This window comes from Primulina tabacum, chromosome 10 (genome assembly GCF_025594145.1).
Source record: "Primulina tabacum isolate GXHZ01 chromosome 10, ASM2559414v2, whole genome shotgun sequence".
Lineage (NCBI taxonomy): Eukaryota > Viridiplantae > Streptophyta > Magnoliopsida > Lamiales > Gesneriaceae > Primulina > Primulina tabacum.
This window is the reverse complement of record NC_134559.1, coordinates 9,815,995-9,837,381: the sequence shown is the minus strand read 5'-3', so window position 1 is coordinate 9,837,381 and position 21,387 is coordinate 9,815,995. Positions and strand designations below refer to the sequence as shown.

Genomic DNA, 21,387 nt, shown 5'->3' with positions numbered 1-21,387 from the left:
GCATGAATTCAAAGATTTTTCATGTAATATGCTACTTTTAAAATCACTTGCAAGTGTCAAGCTCTTGGAGAATTTGTGCAACTCCCATGTATCAGAGGGTGAATCTCTTTTTTTTTAAAAAAAAATAAAAAAAACTTTGTAAACCTCTTATTATTATTATTATTATTATTTTATTTTATCATTTTTAAGGTTGCTACGTTGTCGTCGATGATATGCATTTAAATTCTCGAGGCAACTGGTTAGGATTAATACGAAAGTGTTTCGCAAAGTACATCCAATAGGCTTTAGATTGACAGCACAAAAGAAGCAAAAGTCAAAATGCAAGGAGAAATCGGACCGCCATGCCATCGAGAAAAGTTTTGAAAGAAATTATTTGCATGCAAAACAGGAATTATATTTCATTGATATCGGAGACATTTTGGCATCTATGCATTTACAGAAATTTTCCTGGTAAAAAAAGTAGCCCACCGACACTTACTGGGCGTACTAGGGTTCAAATGAAAGTGCTATGATTATGTAGGCACTGATGTAATCATGATGAAATAGATGAGCATGATCCCGTGCTCAATTGGATCAAATCAATAATTTTTAGTGTTTAGGAATTTGAGTGAAGATAATGGCTGTAATAGCACCTGCAAATAATGAAAAGAAGTCGTGAATGGGCGCCGGAGGGGTGTCCGGCTTAGCCACTCCGATACTAAAATCAGCAGGTTTTCAGATGAACACAAGCAATATTTGAGAGAAAATAAGTAAGTACTTGAGAGTTCAAAGATTTTAGAATCTATAAATGACATTAATACCTGCTATTTATAGTAAAAAAATGGGTAGGTACCTCGTTTCCAACGCCACCTACTAAATATGTTTAGTCGGATGCCCATACTATAGCTTCTGATGACTTTTATAACATTCCAACTCCAAGTTGTTCTGACAGATTAGACAGCCTGTATCAATTACACTCGAGTGTGGTGCGATTCTCGAGGTTGCCCGAGTAATAAGGTGCCCGAGTGCTTTCATGAGAGTCCTGGTTATTGTCTACTTGGGAAAAGAAAAGGCCCGGGCTAAGAGAAAGATGCCTCTGGACTATCCACTTAATATACCGGGTCGATCCATGACCCGTATCGTCATGGGGGTATCAGGCACCTTTTAATGTATGTTTTCTTCAGCTAGGTCTGAATGAGAGTCATTGTCCGGTATCGTCGTGGAAGACCACTGATCTGGCACCATTAGAAAATAAGCAGACATTGCTTTTCGAAATCGTTTCTTGTATCGCTTAGGAGAAATCAATGTAGTAGAAGCATTTTTTGGGCACCGAGGATGCCTGAAGCCAGGTCCGCGATAGGACCAGACCCGGACCGGCCCGTGATTAGGTCTAGTCAAAATCTGGTATTTAATAATAATAAAATTAGGTATCATTTATTTGATTAATATGATTTGCATGATATTGTTATAGTCCAAGAGTTTATCCGGTGTGTGTATCGAAAGATAGTGCTTCTAGGTTTTGCAAGTCATAAAAAAATTAATATAAGTTTTTCCCCAAAATGTTGAAATTTTGGAATATTTTAAAGTCTATAAAATCTTGGCCAGTTTTGAAAAAAAATACAAGTAAAATGTCATGAAATGCTATTTTGAAATTTCACAATATCGTGGAAAATTAACTATTAGTGTCTGTATATATATATGTGTGTGTGTGTGTGTGTGTGTGTGTGTAATTAATATTTATAAATAACTAATTTTAAATATTGGATTATTATAAAATATATATAGAATAATTTTTATAGAAATATTTGTGATTACAAGATCCATCAGATTAATCATTTTGGGATTAAATGTGATTGCGCTTGGATAAAGAATCAGCAAGAATAAATAGATCTCAAATGACTCGACGAACTATGAATTTAAAATCCATTGTCAATTAATAAAAAAAAATCAACTAAAAATGAAAACCAAAGAATTTCAAATCCATATATTCAAAAATCATCAAAGTATGTTCAGTGTATGTAGATTAAAATTTTGAAATCCAAATTCATCAAATTCTTTCGTCCAAATGCACCTTTATGTATCGTCGATGGTAGATTCTTCAATTCTTTTAACTACGAATATTTCATTATATCTTTATTAACTCAACTTCTCAGAAAAATTATCGACCTCGTTAGTGAGACAAAACTGCTTAATTGTTGTTGTATAGAAACTGAAAGACAAGAAGAACTAAAAGGGGGATGGGGAAGATGTTAAGCCTACAAAAAAAATATTTTTACATGTTGATTTTGAGTAGGTCTCTTGTGAGACGGTCTCACGAATCTTTATATGTGAGATAGGTGAACCCTACCGATATTCACAATAAAAAATAATATTTTTAACATAAAAAATAATACTTTTTCGTAGATGATTCAAATAAAAGATGCGTCTCAAAAATACGACCGATGAGACCGTCTCACACAAATTTTTGCCATTGATTTTTAAAATATGAAGAATTAGAATTCGAATATAGCTTTCCAAAGAGATTTTATTTGGTAGAAGATACGAAAGGGTAATGACAGATTCCCAGTGTGCTCAAGACAGCGCAAGGTAAGTCGCATATTAATTTATTTATGTTATATAGTGCAAATTTAGATATTTCCAATAAAATTGGAAATAAAAAATATTTTAGCCTTGAATTGAATTTTTTTAGCTTTATCTGGTAGATAAGAACCTAGAAAAAAATTGAGCCAAATTTTATCACTAATCTATACAATCAAAGAATTTAGAATTGATTGTACAATGATTCTGGTAGAGGTAGACGTCTGGTCGAGTTTCTCGGGTTTAGATTTTTTCAGGTGTAGGAAAAAGCTCCTCCCTCAAAAAATAATTCCGAATTCACATTTTATTCTCAATAAATTATTGCACAGAATAATTTTCCCAAACAGTTTCATTAAAAAATATTTTTTTCCTTAATTTCTTACACAAGTACTAGAAAACAAATAATAGTGCACAACTTAGCAAATTGGTTCCTGCAGATAGACAGTAGAACTTCTTCTTTGATAATTTCATGAAACACAAATATATCATTTCTTATATATATACAAGTATTTGAACCTTTACCCTGTAGCTAACCTTTAGGAATATCACAGGGGAATAACAACAATATTCACAATAGTTGCAAAGAAAGTGAGATTCAACACACGCACACAGGTATAATTGCACGATATTTTTACCAAGTTCTCACCTTATAAAGGTTGCATATTTGAATAAGCAGATGGAACTAGCATTGCAATTTAGAGTAAAGGTCGCTAAGAGAAGCATATAATGGTTCAGCGGCCCTTGGTCTGTCCACTGTCCCAAGTAGGATATCAGCAGTAGTGAGATATGGATCACCGTAGAAGCGAAGATTTGTATCCATTTTTGTGGCAACAATGTTCCCTTCAAGTGAGACACCCACAAAAGCACCTGATATACCCACACCAAATACACGTGAATTCTTTCAACTGTTTTTTCTCTGAAAGAGTTGAGAACTCGCCAATAGACTGAAGATTTAGGTAGAAATTAATGTTCCACAAATAATGGTTGCACTGATAATTTAGTGAAAAGGTTTGAACATCTACTAATCCGAAAATAAATTAGTACATGAATATGCCAGTTTCCAGTGTTATTCATTATTGGAATACAAAAAGGAAAATTAAAAGGACAAGAAAGCAAGAGACCAATCATCAAGTTGCGGTGTACAACCACCAGTCATCAAAATATGCTAGCAATGTCATAAAATATCATGCTTCTGATCCAAAATTCCCTCACGACACTATTAATTCTTAAAAGAGTTGCATGCAATGGCTTTTACTTGTTAATCAACAAAAGATAGGTTATTATTTGTTCTATCCTTCACCAGGAATCATCGCTCTGAATGAGAGTAGCAACATAAATTCAGTTTAAGAAAAAAAAAACACCATGATTTTGACATTCAGCTATTTGAAAAATCCACAAGAGTATAATCAAGAACATTGTACCTTTACTACAACTATATGTGTAGCACATGCCAGAACCTTTATCTCCAGCTCGCAGATCTGCTTCTAAAACTCTCCCTATCGGTCCAGCTGCAGCACTGCAACCAGCACCAAGAGAAAAATGCACGCGACTACAAAATGTTTTCACAGCGTCATGGTCACGTAGGACAATAATGAAATCCACGAGTTCACCCCCAACCTGTAATCACATAAAAGTCCGTAGTAACTAGAGGCGACACAACTTCCATATCCAAATGAACAGCCATTCACTTCAAAAACAGAAGTCCATTCTGGCATACTAGCAACTGATCAAGTTTTAATAAATGATAAATGCAAATTAGTAGGATATCATAATGAAAGAGCTGGAGTAAGAGGATGTTTGACTAAATTTATTTAAACATCTTATAAGCTTTTATATTTTATAAGTTGTTTTATGAGCTTATAAGCAGTGATGTCAAAAAAGTTGTTAAAGTGTTTGTATAAAATAAGACAACGAAACTTAAGTTGTTGATAGATTTTGTATTATAAGTTTTTTTCTATAATAATTACCAAAAAGGACATGATATTACAAAAATAAAGTAATAGTTATTTTTCTAAAATAATATTATTATTATAAAAAAAAGTCAAATCAAATTATTACTGTTATATAAAAATTATAATAACAATTATATGTAATTATTATAATTATCATTTTATAATTATAGCTAATATTAATGATTATAATGATAATTATATAATATAATATTTATTATAGTTTAAAGTTAATTTGCTGGATATATCATATGAGAGTATATTTGAGACACGATAAAATTAATAAGGATAATTCGGCCTTTCAAAGTTATTCAAATAATATCTTTTTAAATAAGTTGAGGTACCCCAAATTTTTTTAATGTCAAATAGCTTATTTCAACTATTTATAAGTTCATTTTTAAAATATTTACCAAACAACTTTTAAGAACTTATAAGCTCTCAAACAACTTATAAGTTGTTCTGAATATCTTATAAGCTGAACAAAACACCCTCTAAGTCACAATTACCGAGAACAATGCCATAACTCATGCATCCAAATCCTCTTTACCCTATTCAATTATTACTGAAGCGGCATTTGAGAAAAAGACTGTTCAGATTTAATCGAATTTTTCACGTAAGATATTTCTTATTTCAATAATAACCACCATAAGACTGTTCCTGACGTTTGGTCCTGTTATCTAGATTAAAAGGTGTACAAGAACCCATAAAACCAAAAGAAGCTACACAAACGTGCAGACAACTTTTGTTAATACCTGGGCACCCCATCCTAAACCAACAGAAAGCACAGCAGATGGTGCAGACCACGACCCATCTGACCTCCTAGCGACAACTAATCCTGTTCCAAATTTGTATGCAAGTAGCACTCCAGCTTTTGCAACTGTTAGGATAGCTAAACCTCTGGCTCCTCTTAAAACAGCGGCAGGAATTGACTTCTCAGGGTTCAATCTAGCAGTCTGTGCAATATACACTTTGATTTCAATTTATACGGATGGTCACTAATAAACAGTAAATTTTTTCGGCCCAAATGCAGGTCCATTAGGGTTTTGAAAGCCACCTTAGGGTAGGTTAGAGTTTATTTTGGATTTGAGAGCATGCTATTATTTTTATCATCTTTCAGGACTCTACTGATGCTAGGGGAAGTTTCAACAACAGCTACTGCTTTTGAGGAAAATCCTGATCTGTTCAAGGGTTCTATCATAATAATTTTCTTTATTTATTTATCATTTTCAACTATATTTCTTAATTTAAATCTTTTTGGTAGGTTCTTAATCCTTAGATTATTCTATCCCATGGATTTTGTATTAGAACATAATGTGGTTGCAACAATTGGTAGATCGAGGTTTGTCTGTAAATTAATACAGCCATTAACTTACGAGAAAGTATGTAAAAGCATAGGAACTGAACCTGGCAAAAGCTCCTCAATGTATTTGCCGACTTATATATTTCATGCTCCATGGACAAACCCAGTGGAAGGTTAATCCATCCTCTTGAGCAAGTCCAATCCGATACATCATGCTTTGCAACCTGTACAGCGTTGCTAATGGTGTTGATTAAAACACCCTGCAATGGATCAAGCCTATCGTAGCAGGTGTCACACACCCTCTGTGGACTCCTCTCCCTAAACTTAGCTGGTAATAAGCACCTGCCTTTTGAGCACGCTCTACAAAAGATACGTCCACAAAAGCGACAATGGTGTCTTCCTCTAGTCAAAGCCGTAAATGGAGTATTGCACTGCATACAAACTGTTGTGGAACTGTCTGGAAGCCATTCAGGTGGTTCGGCTTCTAAAATTTCTTTGTAAGAATTACAATCAAAAGCATTCTGTTCAAGAAGTGGGGGAGCACTTGGTATGTAAACTGAAGGGTGCAAGAATGTCTCTCCATTATTTGAAGATCCGAGAAACGAAACATTTGAGCTGTTGCTGAGATTGGAATAGTCTTTATTACGCCCTGTCAGGATAGCAAACATCCCATTCAATACATTCCTTAGGTTCACCTCAGGGGGGCCACTGTGACGCACAAGGGTGTATCTATCCTCACCAGAGTCATACCCCTCATCCATAAAATCATCAGAACCTAGTGGCAATGGATATGATACTCTTTGACTCAAGCCCTCCATGTTTGGCCCTTCAGGCGCAGCAGACCAGGGATCATCATCAAAGTCATCTACAAATGTGAATTTTTTATTTCCCCTTTCTACATTCGAAATAGAAGAGTACATGACTTTCCCATTCGATGCTGCCATAAATTACGAACCAGCCTATAAACAATAACGATGCACTAAAGAAAAGGGAAATAGGAAAACAAAATAAGCCATTACATCAAGATTTCTCGCATATCATCTAAATAACCAAAAGCCAAAGAGTCCAGCAAAACTAGTACTTCTAATAAAGTTAAACATGGAAACTAATGTAAGAAAGCAAGTCGAGTGTTGTAAATGCACATCTACAGAAACAAAATTGCTACCGAGGCAAAAATAACAATTCTAAGCAAATCGCTCATGAAACCAAGAATCTGATATTACACATTTTCAAAGCAACTGCAATCAAAGAGCTAAGTTAGTTGTGACAGCATAGAGTGAAGTGTCATGAAACATTTTTTAAAAAAACAACTGCAGCTGCATAATTGAGCCAGCAAACTAAAAATAACATCAGCAGAAATAAACACAAGCAGCTGGAAAAAAATCAAACAATCTGCTCCCTTTACAAATTACAAAACGACCAAATTCTAAATTTTTAGATAAAATAAGAAAGCGGCGAGGAAGAAAGAGTTAGTTACCGGAACAATTGCTGTCAATACGTAATCGCAGAATTCAATCAATTCAATTTAGGGTTTACGGAGATAAAACTACAATCTCATGAAATTCTACGAAATCCTACCAATTTTGCAAGGATTCCCGTCAATTATCAATCCCATTTTACCACACATTAAAATGGTATTTGTAATTCCAAATCCCATTAAATTCCCTCCAATTCCATGTTGCCAAACACACTGCAAAAAATTAATCAATAAAAAATTGAGGAGGAGATCGCCTAATTGTGTCGTAATTTGAGTGAAGAAAAAGGGATTTTCTTTTTGGCTGAAACGACACGTTTATTGCTGGACTCGGAGGATAAAGCATAAACTATGAACCTCAATTTTCCTTTTTCCTGTTTTTGGAAAGTGAAAAAATAATTCTTTAGAAGCAAAAACAATTAAATATTTAAAAGCAATAATTGATAAATTATATCCATATTGATGGTTAAAATTCATTTTTTAAAAATATATTTTTAAGAAAATGCTTTAAAAATTTATTGCGAAAGTGTTATGATCAATATATATATATATATATATACACATACGCGCGCGCACACAGATATTAGTCAGTGGGTTTTTTTATATATGATTTTAAAAAATTATAATTATAAGATTATATAAAAAATATTACATGATAAAATAATAAATCAAGAGTTAAAAAAATCGTTATGAGAAACTAAAAAGGATTTCGGTGTTCACTAGAGATTGAAAAATAACAATATTGTAAATGGAGAGATCAGTGACCCACTTCCACCTCAGTCTTCTTCTAGATGGTTGAATTTTTTTAACAATTTCAAATAAATAATTATATATAATCATGTAACGTATTTACAAATAATCATTTTTTATTTAATATATAATTAAATAATATTTATACATTAAAAAAACTTCAAAATGTTGAAAAATAATATTTAAAATGTGTGTATTGAATATTTGAATGTTGAAAATAAGAGTTGCAAATATTGAAAATTAGTGTGTGATGATGTAGGTAATGATGTATTTTATTTTTGGATTTATTTGTAAAGAAATTCTATAAATAGCATCACCATTTATGAAGAAATTCACAATTGAGTAGAGAGAAAAATATTATAAAGTGTGTAGTTTGGTAAATTTTGAGAGTTTGAGATTTTTACTTTTTAACATAAATTTTTACTTTTCACAACACGTTATCAGCACGAAGCTCTAAAAGTCCTCCATACTTTTCCAAGCTCCAAACAGAAGAAAAAGGTAACAAAAGTAATAATATTTATTTTACTGTTATTTATTTATTGTGTATATATTTAATATATAATATAATGTTATTATTAGAAATAATAAAAATAAATTTTTCAAAAACTTGTTATAAATCCTGGGAGGATGTTAAGACGACATCCCACACTCCCGGTAAGGGATACGACAAGTATAAAAGCCTATAAGGTTTTTAAACAAAATAACTTATGACACTTCATTATAATAATGTGATATGATATACATAATTATTTAAACATGACTAATATTATATACACCATATTATTACCATAAAATTATACAAATACATACATTTATTTTTTGTACACCAACGGTCATAAACGGTAATAAAACGGCTAGTTTTTGCCCTATAAATATGATCTCACAAACTCTTTCAATCACTCCAACTTTCTCCTATTCTCTAAAAATTATTCTTCATCAAATTTTCGAAGTAAAAGGAAGATGACTTTCTCAAGGTTATTTTTAATTATTTTGGTTATCATACTCATGAGTCTTTTATTTATCGGAGAATATCCTCCTCGTGTGTTTTCTTTATTTTTACAAATGCTTGTACTTGTTATTTATCCATTACTTTGTATTGCAATATTCATTAACTAATAAAATGCATCGTAATTTTTTAGTACCACCATGTCAAATTTGACAAAGCTCGAATTTTTTGCGCTCGACATCACGGAAAAAAATATATGCCATAGACTCTCAATATAGAAATGCATCTTGAGTCATTGGATCTAAGCGAGACCATTAAAGAAAATGGTATATCTTCATCACAAGAAAAAGCAAAAGCTATAATATTTTTGCGTCGACATCTCGATGAAGGTTTAAAATGTGAATATCTCATCGAAAAAGATCTCATGGCTCTATGGAAAGGATTGAAAGAAAGATTTGAACATATAAGGGAAGTTATACTTCCGACCGCCCGTGATGAATGGAATATGTTAAGATTCCAAGATTTTAAGAAAGTCAGTGATTATAATTCAGCGATGTATCGAATAATCTCGCAGCTAAAATTTTGTGGACATGAGGTTACAAAATCGGAAATGCTTGAAAAAACATTTTTCCACGTTTCACGCATCAAATATAACTTTACAGCAACAATATAGAGTGCGTGGATTTGCGAGATATTCTGAACTCATCGCTTGTCTTCTTGTGGCGGAAAAGAACAATGAGCTATTAATGAGAAATCATCAGTCCCGACCCACTGGATCAACAGCATTTCCATAAGTAAATGCTGTGAGTAAAAATGAATTTAAACCTGGAAACCAAAATCAAATCCAGAGACAAGGTTTTGGTCGAGGTCGAGGTCGAGGTCGTGGACGTGGACGTGGAATTGGTCGTGGTCGTGGTCGAGGCCGTGGTTTTGAAAACAATAGAGATAGTTATTTTTATAACTCATCTCAAAAAGGCGTCACGAACCATCCACAGAAAAGGCATCATGAGAACATGAGTGTTAATGAAAATCACTCGAAAAGATTTGAAAGTTCTTGTTTCAGATGCGGCACTCCAGGACATTGGTCTCGTATTTGTCGAGCCACTGAGCAACTTTGCAAGCTCTATAAAGAATCGATAAAGGGGAAAGAAAAAGAGACCAACTTCACTTAACGAAGTGATCGTTTGCTGATTTTATGAATGATTTCTCTGGAAATGATCAATATGTTGGTGAGATAGAAATGAACAATATTGATGCTACAGATTTTCTCAATGATTTCTCTGAAAATGAACAATATAATGGTAGAATATAAATGTACAATAATTTATTTTTCATGTATTCATATAATAATGTTTTATTGTACAATTATGATATGTGTTATATTTACATATGTATTGTCAGTAATTTTATTTCATTGCATATTTTTTTTTTGAAGTTCAAATATGAAAAATGCTATGAGCAAAGCTGAAGTTTGCATACCCGATAGTGGTACAACGCACACTAGATAAAAGATATTTCTTAGAACTAAAACCAACAAAAACAACGGTGAATACAATATCAGGTCCTGTAGACTTGATTAAAGGATGTGGTAAAGCACAATTTTTGTTACCTAATGGTACAAATTTTTTTATCAATGATGCTTTATATTCACCACAATCGAAAAGAAATTTGTTGAGTTTTAATGATATATATTCCCATGGTTATGATACTCAAACAATGAATGAAGGGAATGAGAAGTATATGTGTCTTATCACATATAAATCAGGAAAGAAATATGTGATTGAAAAACTACCAATGCTCCCTACTGGATTGCATTATACACATATAAGTCTCATTGAATCAAACATGGTAGTTGATAATTCTTCAATATTAACCAATTGGCATGATCGATTAGGACATCCTGGTTCAACAATGATGCGAAGAATTATAGAAAATACACATGGTCATCCGCTGAAAGACCAGAAGATCTTTCAGAATAATAAGTTTCAATGTAAAGCATGTTTTCTTGGAAAACTTATTATAAGACCCATCACCATCCAAAATCCAAACTGAATCACCAATGTTTCTTGAACGTATTCAGTGTGATATTTGTGGACCAATCCATCCACCATGTAGACCATTCAGATACTTTATGGTATTGATTGATGCCTCCAGCAGATGGTCACATGTATGTTTATTGTCAACTCGAAATGTTGCATTTGCAAGATTACTTGCTCAAATAATAAAATTGAGGAATCAATTTCCCGATTATACAATCAAGAAAATTAGACTTGATAATGCTGGTGAATTTACTTCCCAAACTTTCAATGCTTATTGTATGTCTATTGGAATCATTGTTGAGCATCATGTTACTCATGTACATACACAGAATGGATTGGCTGAATCATTGATTAAACGTATGCAAATGATTGCTAGACCAATGATTATGAAAACAAAGCTCCCTATTTCTATACGGGGACATGCAATTTTACATGCTGTTTCATTAATTCGCATCAGACTAAGTGCATATCATAAATACTCCCCATTGCAGCTTGCATTTGGTAAAGAACCAGACATTTCTCATCTGAGAATTTTTGGATGTATGGTGTATGTGCCTATTGCACCACCGCAACGAAAGAAAATGGGACATCAAAGAAAGGTTGGAATTTATATCGGTTGTGATAGTCCATCAATCATTCGATATCTTGAACCTCAGACAGGCGACGTGTTCACAGCACGTTTTGCTTATTGTCATTGTAATGAGGAAATCTTCCCAATTTTAGGGGGAGAACAGAAACATACCGAAAAAGAAATTACATGGTATGTATCATCATTGTTACATCTGGATCCAAGAACAAAACAATGTGAAAAAGACGTACAGCAAATTGTGCACTTGCAAAGAATAGCAAATCAAATACCAGATGCATTTGCAGACACAAAACGGGTAACTAAATCATATATACATGCTGCAAATGCCCCTGCTCGAATTGAAATTCTGAAGAAACAAATTGAAGATACTCATGATGTCATTAAACGCCTGAAGCGTGGAAGGTCAGTCGGTTCCAAGGATAAAAATCCTCGAAAAAGAAAATTCATAGAGAAACACGATGATCATAAAATAAAGAATGAGGTTCCTGAAGAAACACATGATGATCACAAAATAGAGAATTGTGTTCCTGAAGAAACACACGATGATGAAAATGTTTTGTCAGAACCACAAACTGACGAGAATCATGAAATCTCTATCAATTATATTAATACTGGAAAAATATGGAACCGAAAAGATATATAAGAAATTGATGATATATTTTCTTATAATGTGGCAATCGACATCATAAATAATAATGAAGATCATGAACCAAAATCTTTTGGTGAATGTAAAAATCGGCAGGATTGGATAAAATGGAAAGAAGCCATCCAGGTTGAATTGGATTCGCTAAATAAACGTAATGTTTTTGGACCTATAGTCCTTACACCTGAAGATGTAAAACCTGTTGGATACAAATGAGTTTTTATTCGAAAGCGAAATGAGAAAAATGAAATAGTAAGATATAAAGCTCGACTTGTTGCGCAAGGTTTTTCTCAAAGGCCTGGAATTGATTATGAAGAAACGTATTCTCCCGTGATGGATGGAATTACGTTTCGGTATTTGATTAGCTTGGCGGTATCTGAAAATTTAGACATACGTCTTATGGATGTTGTTACAGCTTACTTATATGGATCACTTGATAGTAATATATATATGAAAATCCCTGAAGGATTTAAGATGCCTGAAGCACAATGTTCAAAACCCAGAGAATGTTATTCTGTGAAATTACAAAGATCATTATATGGGTTAAAGCAATCCGGTCGAATGTGGTATAATCGACTAAGTGATCACTTGATGAAAAAGGGATGTAAATAATTCAATATGCCCTTGTGTTTTCATTAAGAAAACAACATCCGGATGCATAATTATTGCTGTATATGTTTATGATTTAAACATCATTGGAACGAATAAGGAAATTCAAGAAGTTGTGTCATACTTGAAGGAAGAATTTGAAATGAAGGATCTTGAAAAAACCCAGTATTGTCTGGGTTTACAAATTGAACAAAAAGAATGTGGAATATTTGTTCACCAGACAAATTATACAGAAAAGATCCTTAAACGTTTTAATATGGATAAATCAAATCCTTTAAGTACTTCAATGGTTGTTAGATTATTAAACATAGAAAAGGATCCATTCCGTCCATGTGAAGATGATGAAGATATTCTTGGTCCAGAAGTACCATATCTAAGTGTTATCGATGCCCTTATGTATCTTACAAATTGTACAAGACCTGATATATCTTTTGCCGTAAATTTGTTGGCAAGATTTAGCACATATCTAACAAAGAGACACTGGAACGGAATTAAACATATATTCCGTTATCTACGAGGAACGACAGACTTGGGACTTTTATATTCAAAAGATGCTAATCCAAGTATAATTGGTTATGCTGATGCTGGATACTTATCTGATCTACACAAGACACGTTCTCAAACTGGATATGTATTTACTCGTGGAGGCACTGCAATTTCTTGGCGTTCACAGAAACAAACACTCGTAACAACTTCATCAAACCTTGCCGAGATTATTGCACTACATGAAGCAAGCCGTGAATGTGTGTGGTTAAAATCAATGACCCAACATATCCAAATCTCATGCGGATTATCATTCGACGAGAAGCCTGTGATACTATATGAAGATAATGCTGCATGTGTTACTCAAATGAAAGAGGGATACATAAAAAGCGACAGAACTAAACATATTCCTCCTAAGTTCTTCGCATTCACCAAAGAGCTAGAGAAGAATAAATGTATTGATGTTCGTCACATTCAATCAAGTGAAAACTCATCAGATCTCTTCACAAAGGCACTTCCTACGTCAATATTCAGAAAGCACATATATAATATTAGGATGCGCAATCTACGAAATTTGTGAAGAATTGTTCGTGTCAACATGAGGGGGAGTTTACGTGACTGCACTCTTTTTCCCTTACTATGATTTTTATCCCAATGGGTTTTTCCTAGTAAGGTTTTTAACGAGGCAGTACAAAAACACGTAATGAAGACATCATCGTATCATGATCATCATCACAAGAGGGAGTGTTAAAAATAATATATTTAAATGTTGAAAAATAATATTTAAAATGTGTGTATTGAATATTTGAATGTTGAATATTTGAATGTTGAAAATAAGAGTTGTAAATATTGAAAATTAGTGTGTGATGATGTAGGTAATGATGTATTTTATTTTTGGATTATTTGTAAAAAAATTCTATAAATAGCCTCACCATTTGTGAAGAAATTCACAATTGAGTAGAGAGAAAAATATTATAAAGTGTGTAGTTTGATAAATTTTGAGAGTTTGAGATTTTTATTTTTTATCATAAATTTTTACTTTTTCACAACACAAACAATATAATACAATCTTAACAAAATACATATAATATATAAATATAAACAAACAAGATAATTAAAATCGTAAGAGATAACAACCACCAAAGACTGTTTTAAACAAACGATTATTGATAGTGGAAAACACTATAAACAAAAAATAAATTCAAAAAAGAGTGAAATTGTTTTTATTATATATGATTTTTTAAATTGATTGTTTTTTAAAATTAACTGACTTCCATAGTTAACTAAGATTTTAAAATCACTGACCACATTGACCACCTTGCCCACCGGATAGCCCCGAACCACATATAAAAGCCGTCCTAGACAAGAGCATAAGATGCTCGAGAGACGCCTACCGCCTAAATAACCTTCTCGACCGCCATTCATAACACTAAAAATTAGTAAAAAAGCCCATATTTTTACCGTCCAAAACAGACACAAAACCAACATTGAGGAGAACACAAATTTTCAGCCCTTTTTCCACGAACCAAACGCTAAATTACACAAAACGACACAAAAACTCTGCATAACATATTACCCTGAAAATAGTTTCGCACTTCATATTCTAAGCTTCTTTCCAGGATGCGAGTCATCGTCGTACACCCCTCCATCATCGTTTCTCTCTCCCTTCTCCGAGTTCTTTCTGGCAAGAATTCGGTTTATCTTGTGCAGGTCGTTGTTAAGTTTCTGATCTCTATTCTGTTTTCGGGTCTTCCGCCCGTCTTGCATCTTCACACCAAACTGGAATGCAGCTTTAGGCATGGCCTCTTTCTGCTCATTGTATTTTGCCCATTCTTCTTCTGTCTCAAAGTCCCACCGGTGGAGTCGTCCCTTCGCCTGCAAAAGTTAAAAGAAAATGCCGAACTTGTTTTACCATCCCAAAAAAATCAGAACTGTTTGTCGCACAAATCAAAGCTGAAATAAAGCCATAACAAAGGTTTTTTGTGAACCCAGTCAAGGATATATGTAGTGTTGATTTCTGTTCATATTTGGTAACAGAAGAAAAATACTTACTCGTCCTCCCATATCCATTTTGGATAAATCATCATCATCATCACTGTCAACAACTGCCCGGTTATATTCTTGGTAACCCGGGTAGCACTCAGAGTAACTCTCGGAAATAAAATTTGGATCCTTCTCTCGGGCATCTTTCTCCCTTAGTTGTTGGAGTCGCTGATCGTCCCTCTTAAACACGGATCCTAAGCCTCTATCCTTCTCTTCCTGAGTCATCAACTGTGGTTCGAGTTGAACATCTACTCCACCTTGCATTTCATATGCCTGAATTTCTTGCTGTAGATATTGCTCAGGGTACACAAGTTGTTCAGCATATTGATAGTCCTGCCACTCTCCTTGATAGCCACCAGCCAATGCTTGAGCTTGCAATGCATCATATCCGTTCTGAAGAAGAAACAGAACTTTTAAGAAAAGTGGAACTTTAAAAATAAAGGGTAGAAAATTTAAGCGAGGTGGACAAGGTATAATAAAGTTACTATTTATGCAAAACTGAAACCCAAGGCACTCACTGTCTGTTGCCAGCCATGAGATAGTTCAGAGGGAGGAACTGGACCATAGGCAGGTTCAGTGAAGTAGGAAGTTCTCTCTTTATTCCGAGGGGATTCTTCCATGTCCTCTGAAATTGGGCTTTGGCTCATATCCTTACCAGGAATAGAGTAATCTACGCCATCCCCAACAAAAATATCCTCCTCTTCCTTCCTAACAGCAGCTGGGACCTGTTTATCTTTTGGATCAATATGGTTCTTTCTAGGAGGTGGTGGTAGAATTTCCCTTCCATTTTGATTCTTCAGCAAATCAGATTTTGGCAATTTCTCATCTTCCTCGTGTCCATTAGAAACAGTTGATGGCTTCCCTGAATATTACAATTCCACATTATAAAAGACAATTATACCATTTAGAAATATAAGAGCGGGCATAAAAAAAATAAACTGAATAAGAAAGGTGGCAAATAAGAAAATGTGATGCTGCATCCGTGTTATATATGGAATCATTATTCTGTCCGACACTTTTACGTAATAATGACCTAGATTAGCACTAACTACAGGGAGTACTTAAATAATTTGTCAGTGTAGTGAATATTCATGACTGAAAATGATCGATAGCGAACTACAAGGATCATCTCCAATAATATCATATGCACAAAAATGTAAAAACTGGGATCACGTTCTGCAAACTTATGTAAAGCACCTTTCGAATCTTTATCTTTCTTCTTCTTTTTGAGAACTTTTCCAGACGATCCTAGACGAAGATATGACATAATTTTGGCAATACGATCTAAGACTGAACCATCAACACTGACAGTAACCATTTCCTGGGAAAAAAAAGAAAATAATTCTCACAAAAAACATATAAAGAAGATCGACTGCCAAAAAAAAACCAAAATTCATACCTCGGGAACAGGACAATCAGCTTTACTTCTGTGCATAGTGGTTGGAATATCATGGGAAAACCCATTTTCCTGCCACATAAGCAATGTTTTTTTAATAGAGGTAGCTCACAAATCACAATTTCATTCAATTAGAGAAGGAAAACTTCATAAGCTACAAATAACCAAACGTAAAAATATACAAATCGTCACCATGTTAAATATGAACGACATTCGTCCAGGGAGGAACATTTCATTGGTCTTGATGGAAGTTTGTGGCTTCACTATCCACTGATAAACCGACTGTAACAAAAATAATTGCAGCTATTTCAAAAGAACAAAATTATCCAGCAATTCGAAAAATAAATAACAACCAGACAAATATGTGCACACCTTTGCTGATGCAGTTCGGAAAGCTACTGGTTTATCATCTTTTGATCCTCTGTTAACACGAGATATTCTTAGTCCACAAGTCAATGAAAACAGAAATTTAAGAATATCATTTAATTTGCACCTAGTGCTTGACTGCGTGTATACAGCACATTCATTTTATCAATTATCTGGTTACAACTTGCAAGTTAAGAAACTTCTAAACAAAACCTTATCCTGTGGTTGTACTGCAAAGAAACATGATCCAAATTATATCAATAAAATGTTTATCCTTGATGGTCTTTAAGGAGATGCTATACAGTCGTCGACTCTGTTTGTTAAAAGAGATGGTTCAGCATAAGATTCAAGAAAGTATCAGTGTTTGCAATTCTCGACAAAGATAGTCCTGTTCAACTACCTCCATCAAACTTGTAAAGAGATTAATGCTTGTTCTTTGAGATCCTCCTTCACACTTTTTAGATCCTTGTATTTCTTAACAGGTAACCAATAATTTTTGGAACAAGTTTAGGAAGATGTCATCCAGCGCAAAACATATTTTTGGCAAATAAGATACAGCTAAGCACTAAGCCGAGTCTTACACAGGCTTCCCAAAAGAGAATAATTTTCCAGTCTGTACCCAAAAAAAAATCCATTGCCATGTTTTCTACGTTACCGGGATAACCAAAATAAAAAGGAAAGACAAGAAAGTTTAATAATCTAGCAGAGTATTTTCATGTAAGTGGTTTCCCAAGACAACAAACTCAGACCCAGAAGTAAAAACACGTGCAACAAATTTTCAATGTGCTTGGAAGCAAAACAAAGACACACTTACTTGTATTTTCCATCAGTCTCTTCTCCAACATCAGGCTTCTTGTCTATTTCACTTCGCACTTTATGAAGCAAAGCATAATCCAACCCCTTCACCAAATGTGTGTGTTCGACATCACCTGATCAAAACAATCACCCACCCATTATTGAAGTCCACTAAAACAATGCAATAGCCACATCCAGATTCATTTTCCATGAGACAATCAAGAATAAACCAATTATAAGAGTTTTCATGATGATGGAGACAACCCCATATTATTAGAGTCAAAGTATCATTAAATTCCATGTTTTGGAGATAAAAGTAGTTTAAAAACGCCAATATATTCAAATGCATAATCACCACAGGAGTTACAGATTTGAACAAAAACCATTTGAATTCGACCCATGGTTTACAAATTCAACTGTACAAGTAACATAAAGTTGGTATGGAGGCAAATTTAGTAAAGGTTTTTGCAAATAAAAGAATCTGTGATTACCCTTGATGACTAAAGCATACAGAAAACCCTAACAAACTCAAACAGTGGGATTTAAACACTTAATTTGAAATTTGGTCTTGGCTTTCAAGGACGAAAACAATGACAGTAAGGTGCGACCGAGGAATTACTATAGGAGAATGAATGGAAATACAAAATCAATGAAAATCCATTCCAAATTATGTTTCCGTTCATCAAACTCAGTCTCAGTAAAATTGAATAAAATAAGTTGAGCTGCTCAAGTCCAAACACCCAAATTTGGGTATGTTTAGATACAAAACACTAAGCTTAAAAAAGTAAAATATTAAGCATGACTTTCAAAGTGTTATTTTAAAAGAAGTACAAATAAATTTTTGTTTGGATACAATAGTTCAAAGATGCCCTACTTAAATTTATTCTTCAAGAGAAGGGGAAGCTCTAAAAGCTAAGGCTGTGTTCTATTTCAATTTCTAAAACATATTATATATCCAAAAATGAAAACTATTACCATCTCGCTTTAACTTTCTTTCTTAAAACCTCATTTCCATTTCACTTTTACCCCCTGCCCAACATGATCATCAAATCCAAAAAAACTATTCTCATATTCCAACACACAACATTATAGTTTAAAATTTTAAAAAAATATACCCACAGGCGCTGGAAAAGAAACCAAGCGTGGGCAACATCTTTCATCATACTAATTCCATGATGTTTAAGTACCTTTAAAGCTTCAAAAAATTCGTTTACACATCAATATAACATCCAAAAGCATTTTTTATGCATTTCTAACATTGTCCCATCTTCATCTCATCGAAGATCAATATAAGAAGTAAAAAATTCAAGCTCGACATATTTGTAAGTTCATCCAAAATAAATTTAGCTGGGTCGAGTTTATCTAGGTAGGTCAAACTAACAAAGGCCAAGAAAGACCAACGGACAGACAATAACAAAATTCACTTGTTCTCTTTATTCTTGCCTACAGAAGTAGCTGAATAGTTATTTATCTTCCATAACGAACTAAAATATAAACATAAAATTCGCATACAAAGGATTTCATTTTAGCATGTATTCAAGAATTAGCCAACAATCTAAAAATTCATACCTCCAAGATACTTGCTCTTCTCAATAGATAACTTATTGGCATCGGCAGACCTTTAATACCAGATGCATGGTTAATTAGACACACAAAAATAAAACAATCTTAACAAACAAAATACCGAGACAAAATTTGGCAGTGTCTCACAAGAGATCAACAGTTCCTGGGGGTGCAACAGCGTGAAAGGACGTCAATTCAGTTATCTCGTAATCGGGATTCTGATCCTCTCTTCGCTCCTTCGCTCTGTCCCTGTACCTTGGAAGCTCCGGCTCCTCCGGCTTCTCCTCTTTGCTGCAAATTTTCGATCCACACTCTCAGAAACCAGCATAACTCAAAAGAAAAACTCCTACCCTCATTCTAACAAATAATTAACGAAAGAAATGAGCTTCCAAAAGACCCTAATACACTCACATACACAAAAGCCAAAAACCCAAATTTCGCGTCAGCGAACCAAACGGAGCAGAAGAACAAAATTTAACTAGAAACATACTTAATTAACAAATTAGAATATATGATTACAAGTTGAAAAATTGAAAACAAAAATTAAAAAATCAAAACAAAAAAGGTAATAGAAATAAAAACGTACGGGTGGCGGCGAACGGCCTTCTCCTTGTGATTACGCTTCGAGGACATTTCTGAGAACGTAAAAAGCAGATACAATATTAGCTATTTAATTTTGCATTTGAGATCCTTTCTCTCAATCTCACAATTAGGGCTTTTCGGAGGAAATATGACACTCGACTGGTTTGACACAGAAAATCAACTCTTGTTAAAAATTTGGTGCAATTTTTGCATCAAACAGTTTCTGCACCAAATATAATATTAATCTTCAATTCATTTACTTCAAATCTTACACTAAAAAATATATTTCAGAAATATTCTTTTTATTTATTATTTATTTATAAATTTAACAATATAATTATAACATTGGTTTTTCTCATATTTTATCAATTATATATTTACGAGAGTTAAAAATATCAAAAAAAAATAAAAAACTAGAAATATTTTTATAAATTTTCTAATATAATTATAATTAATTTTTTTGTGTTTTAATTTTTATTATGATTTATATTTTATATCAACACGATTTAATTTTAATTATCAATTATATAATATTATTATTATTATTAAAAATATTTAATACATATTTATATTAATTAAAAAAACATTAAAAAAATTAAAAAAAAAACCCAAACTCAACGCCAAAATGGCGCTGGGTTTCTCCTTTGGCGCAGAGGAGGGGAGGCTGCGCCATTTGACCAAAACCCTGCGCTTTTTACCCAATTTTTTTTTTAAACATATAAAAATTATCCTAGAATTTAATTTTAAAAACTCTTTCGAAAATGTATTTAAGATAATTTTGTCATTTCAAATTCACTTTATGACCTAATTTATAATCATCGTTATACAAATAGCATGATTCATATATATAAATTAAGAATACTTTCGAAGATTTTTTACACTGAAATACATATTGATAACATATATATAAAAAAATGGATTCAGTCGGTATAATTGATTAACATAATTTCTTTGTAGACAGCAGACATTGACCAGAAATTACAAGCCCTCCTCTTCAACAGGGAATTGTGTTTTGTCTCATCGGCAAAAACTTGTGTGAGACGATCTCATAGGTCGTATTTTGTGAGACATATATCTTATTTGGGTCATCCATAAAAAAAAGTAATATATTTTATGTTAAGAGTATTACTTTTTATTGTGAGTATCGTCTCACAAGAAACCTACTATTGTCCAACATACATGCTTTGAAAGTTCTATTTTTTTTAATGTCGCTTCGTTTTGATGAATTTGCTACATTGTAGTGTAGATTGTGAAATTTTGGGGCATAAATTTTTTGATTTCATTGCGTTTGAAGATTAATTTTA

The 21,387-nt window shown here is 33.2% G+C and overlaps 2 protein-coding genes across 12 annotated transcripts; both read right to left on the bottom strand.

Annotated features, from left to right (window-relative positions):
- Window positions 1–2,994: 2,994 nt before the first annotated feature.
- Window positions 2,995–7,657, bottom strand: LOC142505382 (uncharacterized). 11 transcript variants are annotated; one of them, XM_075618355.1, is made up of 6 exons: window positions 7,384–7,657; window positions 6,545–6,742; window positions 5,910–6,454; window positions 5,258–5,458; window positions 3,978–4,173; window positions 2,995–3,423 (listed from the first exon to the last, which is right to left on the bottom strand). In XM_075618355.1, the coding sequence occupies exons 1-6, from the start codon at window positions 7,460–7,462 to the stop codon at window positions 3,239–3,241; spliced, it is 1,404 nt and encodes a 467-aa protein (XP_075474470.1). In that variant the 5' UTR covers window positions 7,463–7,657; the 3' UTR covers window positions 2,995–3,238. The 11 variants fall into 11 exon arrangements, with proteins under 11 accessions (XP_075474470.1, XP_075474464.1, XP_075474465.1 ...); XM_075618349.1 differs by having other exon boundaries at window positions 5,910–6,742; XM_075618350.1 differs by having other exon boundaries at window positions 5,910–6,700.
- Window positions 7,658–14,749: 7,092 nt separating this feature from the next.
- Window positions 14,750–20,281, bottom strand: LOC142505591 (suppressor of mec-8 and unc-52 protein homolog 2-like). Its single transcript, XM_075618635.1, has 11 exons — window positions 20,088–20,281; window positions 19,649–19,792; window positions 19,508–19,557; window positions 17,958–18,072; window positions 17,150–17,198; window positions 16,970–17,059; window positions 16,781–16,849; window positions 16,579–16,702; window positions 15,900–16,243; window positions 15,391–15,774; window positions 14,750–15,213 (listed from the first exon to the last, which is right to left on the bottom strand). Exons 1-11 carry the CDS (start codon window positions 20,132–20,134, stop codon window positions 14,935–14,937), a joined length of 1,695 nt encoding a protein of 564 aa, XP_075474750.1. The 5' UTR covers window positions 20,135–20,281; the 3' UTR covers window positions 14,750–14,934.
- Window positions 20,282–21,387: the final 1,106 nt, after the last annotated feature.

Coding starts and splice junctions, on each gene's coding strand:
- LOC142505382 (XM_075618349.1), bottom strand. CDS start 7,462: ATGGGATTTGGAATTACAAATACCATTTTAATGTGTGGTAAAATGGGA. Junction 6,743..7,383: donor CGGGAATCCTTGCAAAATTG/GTAGGATTTCGT, acceptor AATTTATGGCAG/CATCGAATGGGAAAGTCATG. Junction 3,424..3,977: donor CACATATAGTTGTAGTAAAG/GTACAATGTTCT, acceptor TGGGTATATCAG/GTGCTTTTGTGGGTGTCTCA.
- LOC142505591 (XM_075618635.1), bottom strand. CDS start 20,134: ATGTCCTCGAAGCGTAATCACAAGGAGAAGGCCGTTCGCCGCCACCC. Junction 19,558..19,648: donor CCAGGAACTGTTGATCTCTT/GTGAGACACTGC, acceptor CTGGTATTAAAG/GTCTGCCGATGCCAATAAGT. Junction 15,214..15,390: donor AAATGGATATGGGAGGACGA/GTAAGTATTTTT, acceptor TAACTTTTGCAG/GCGAAGGGACGACTCCACCG.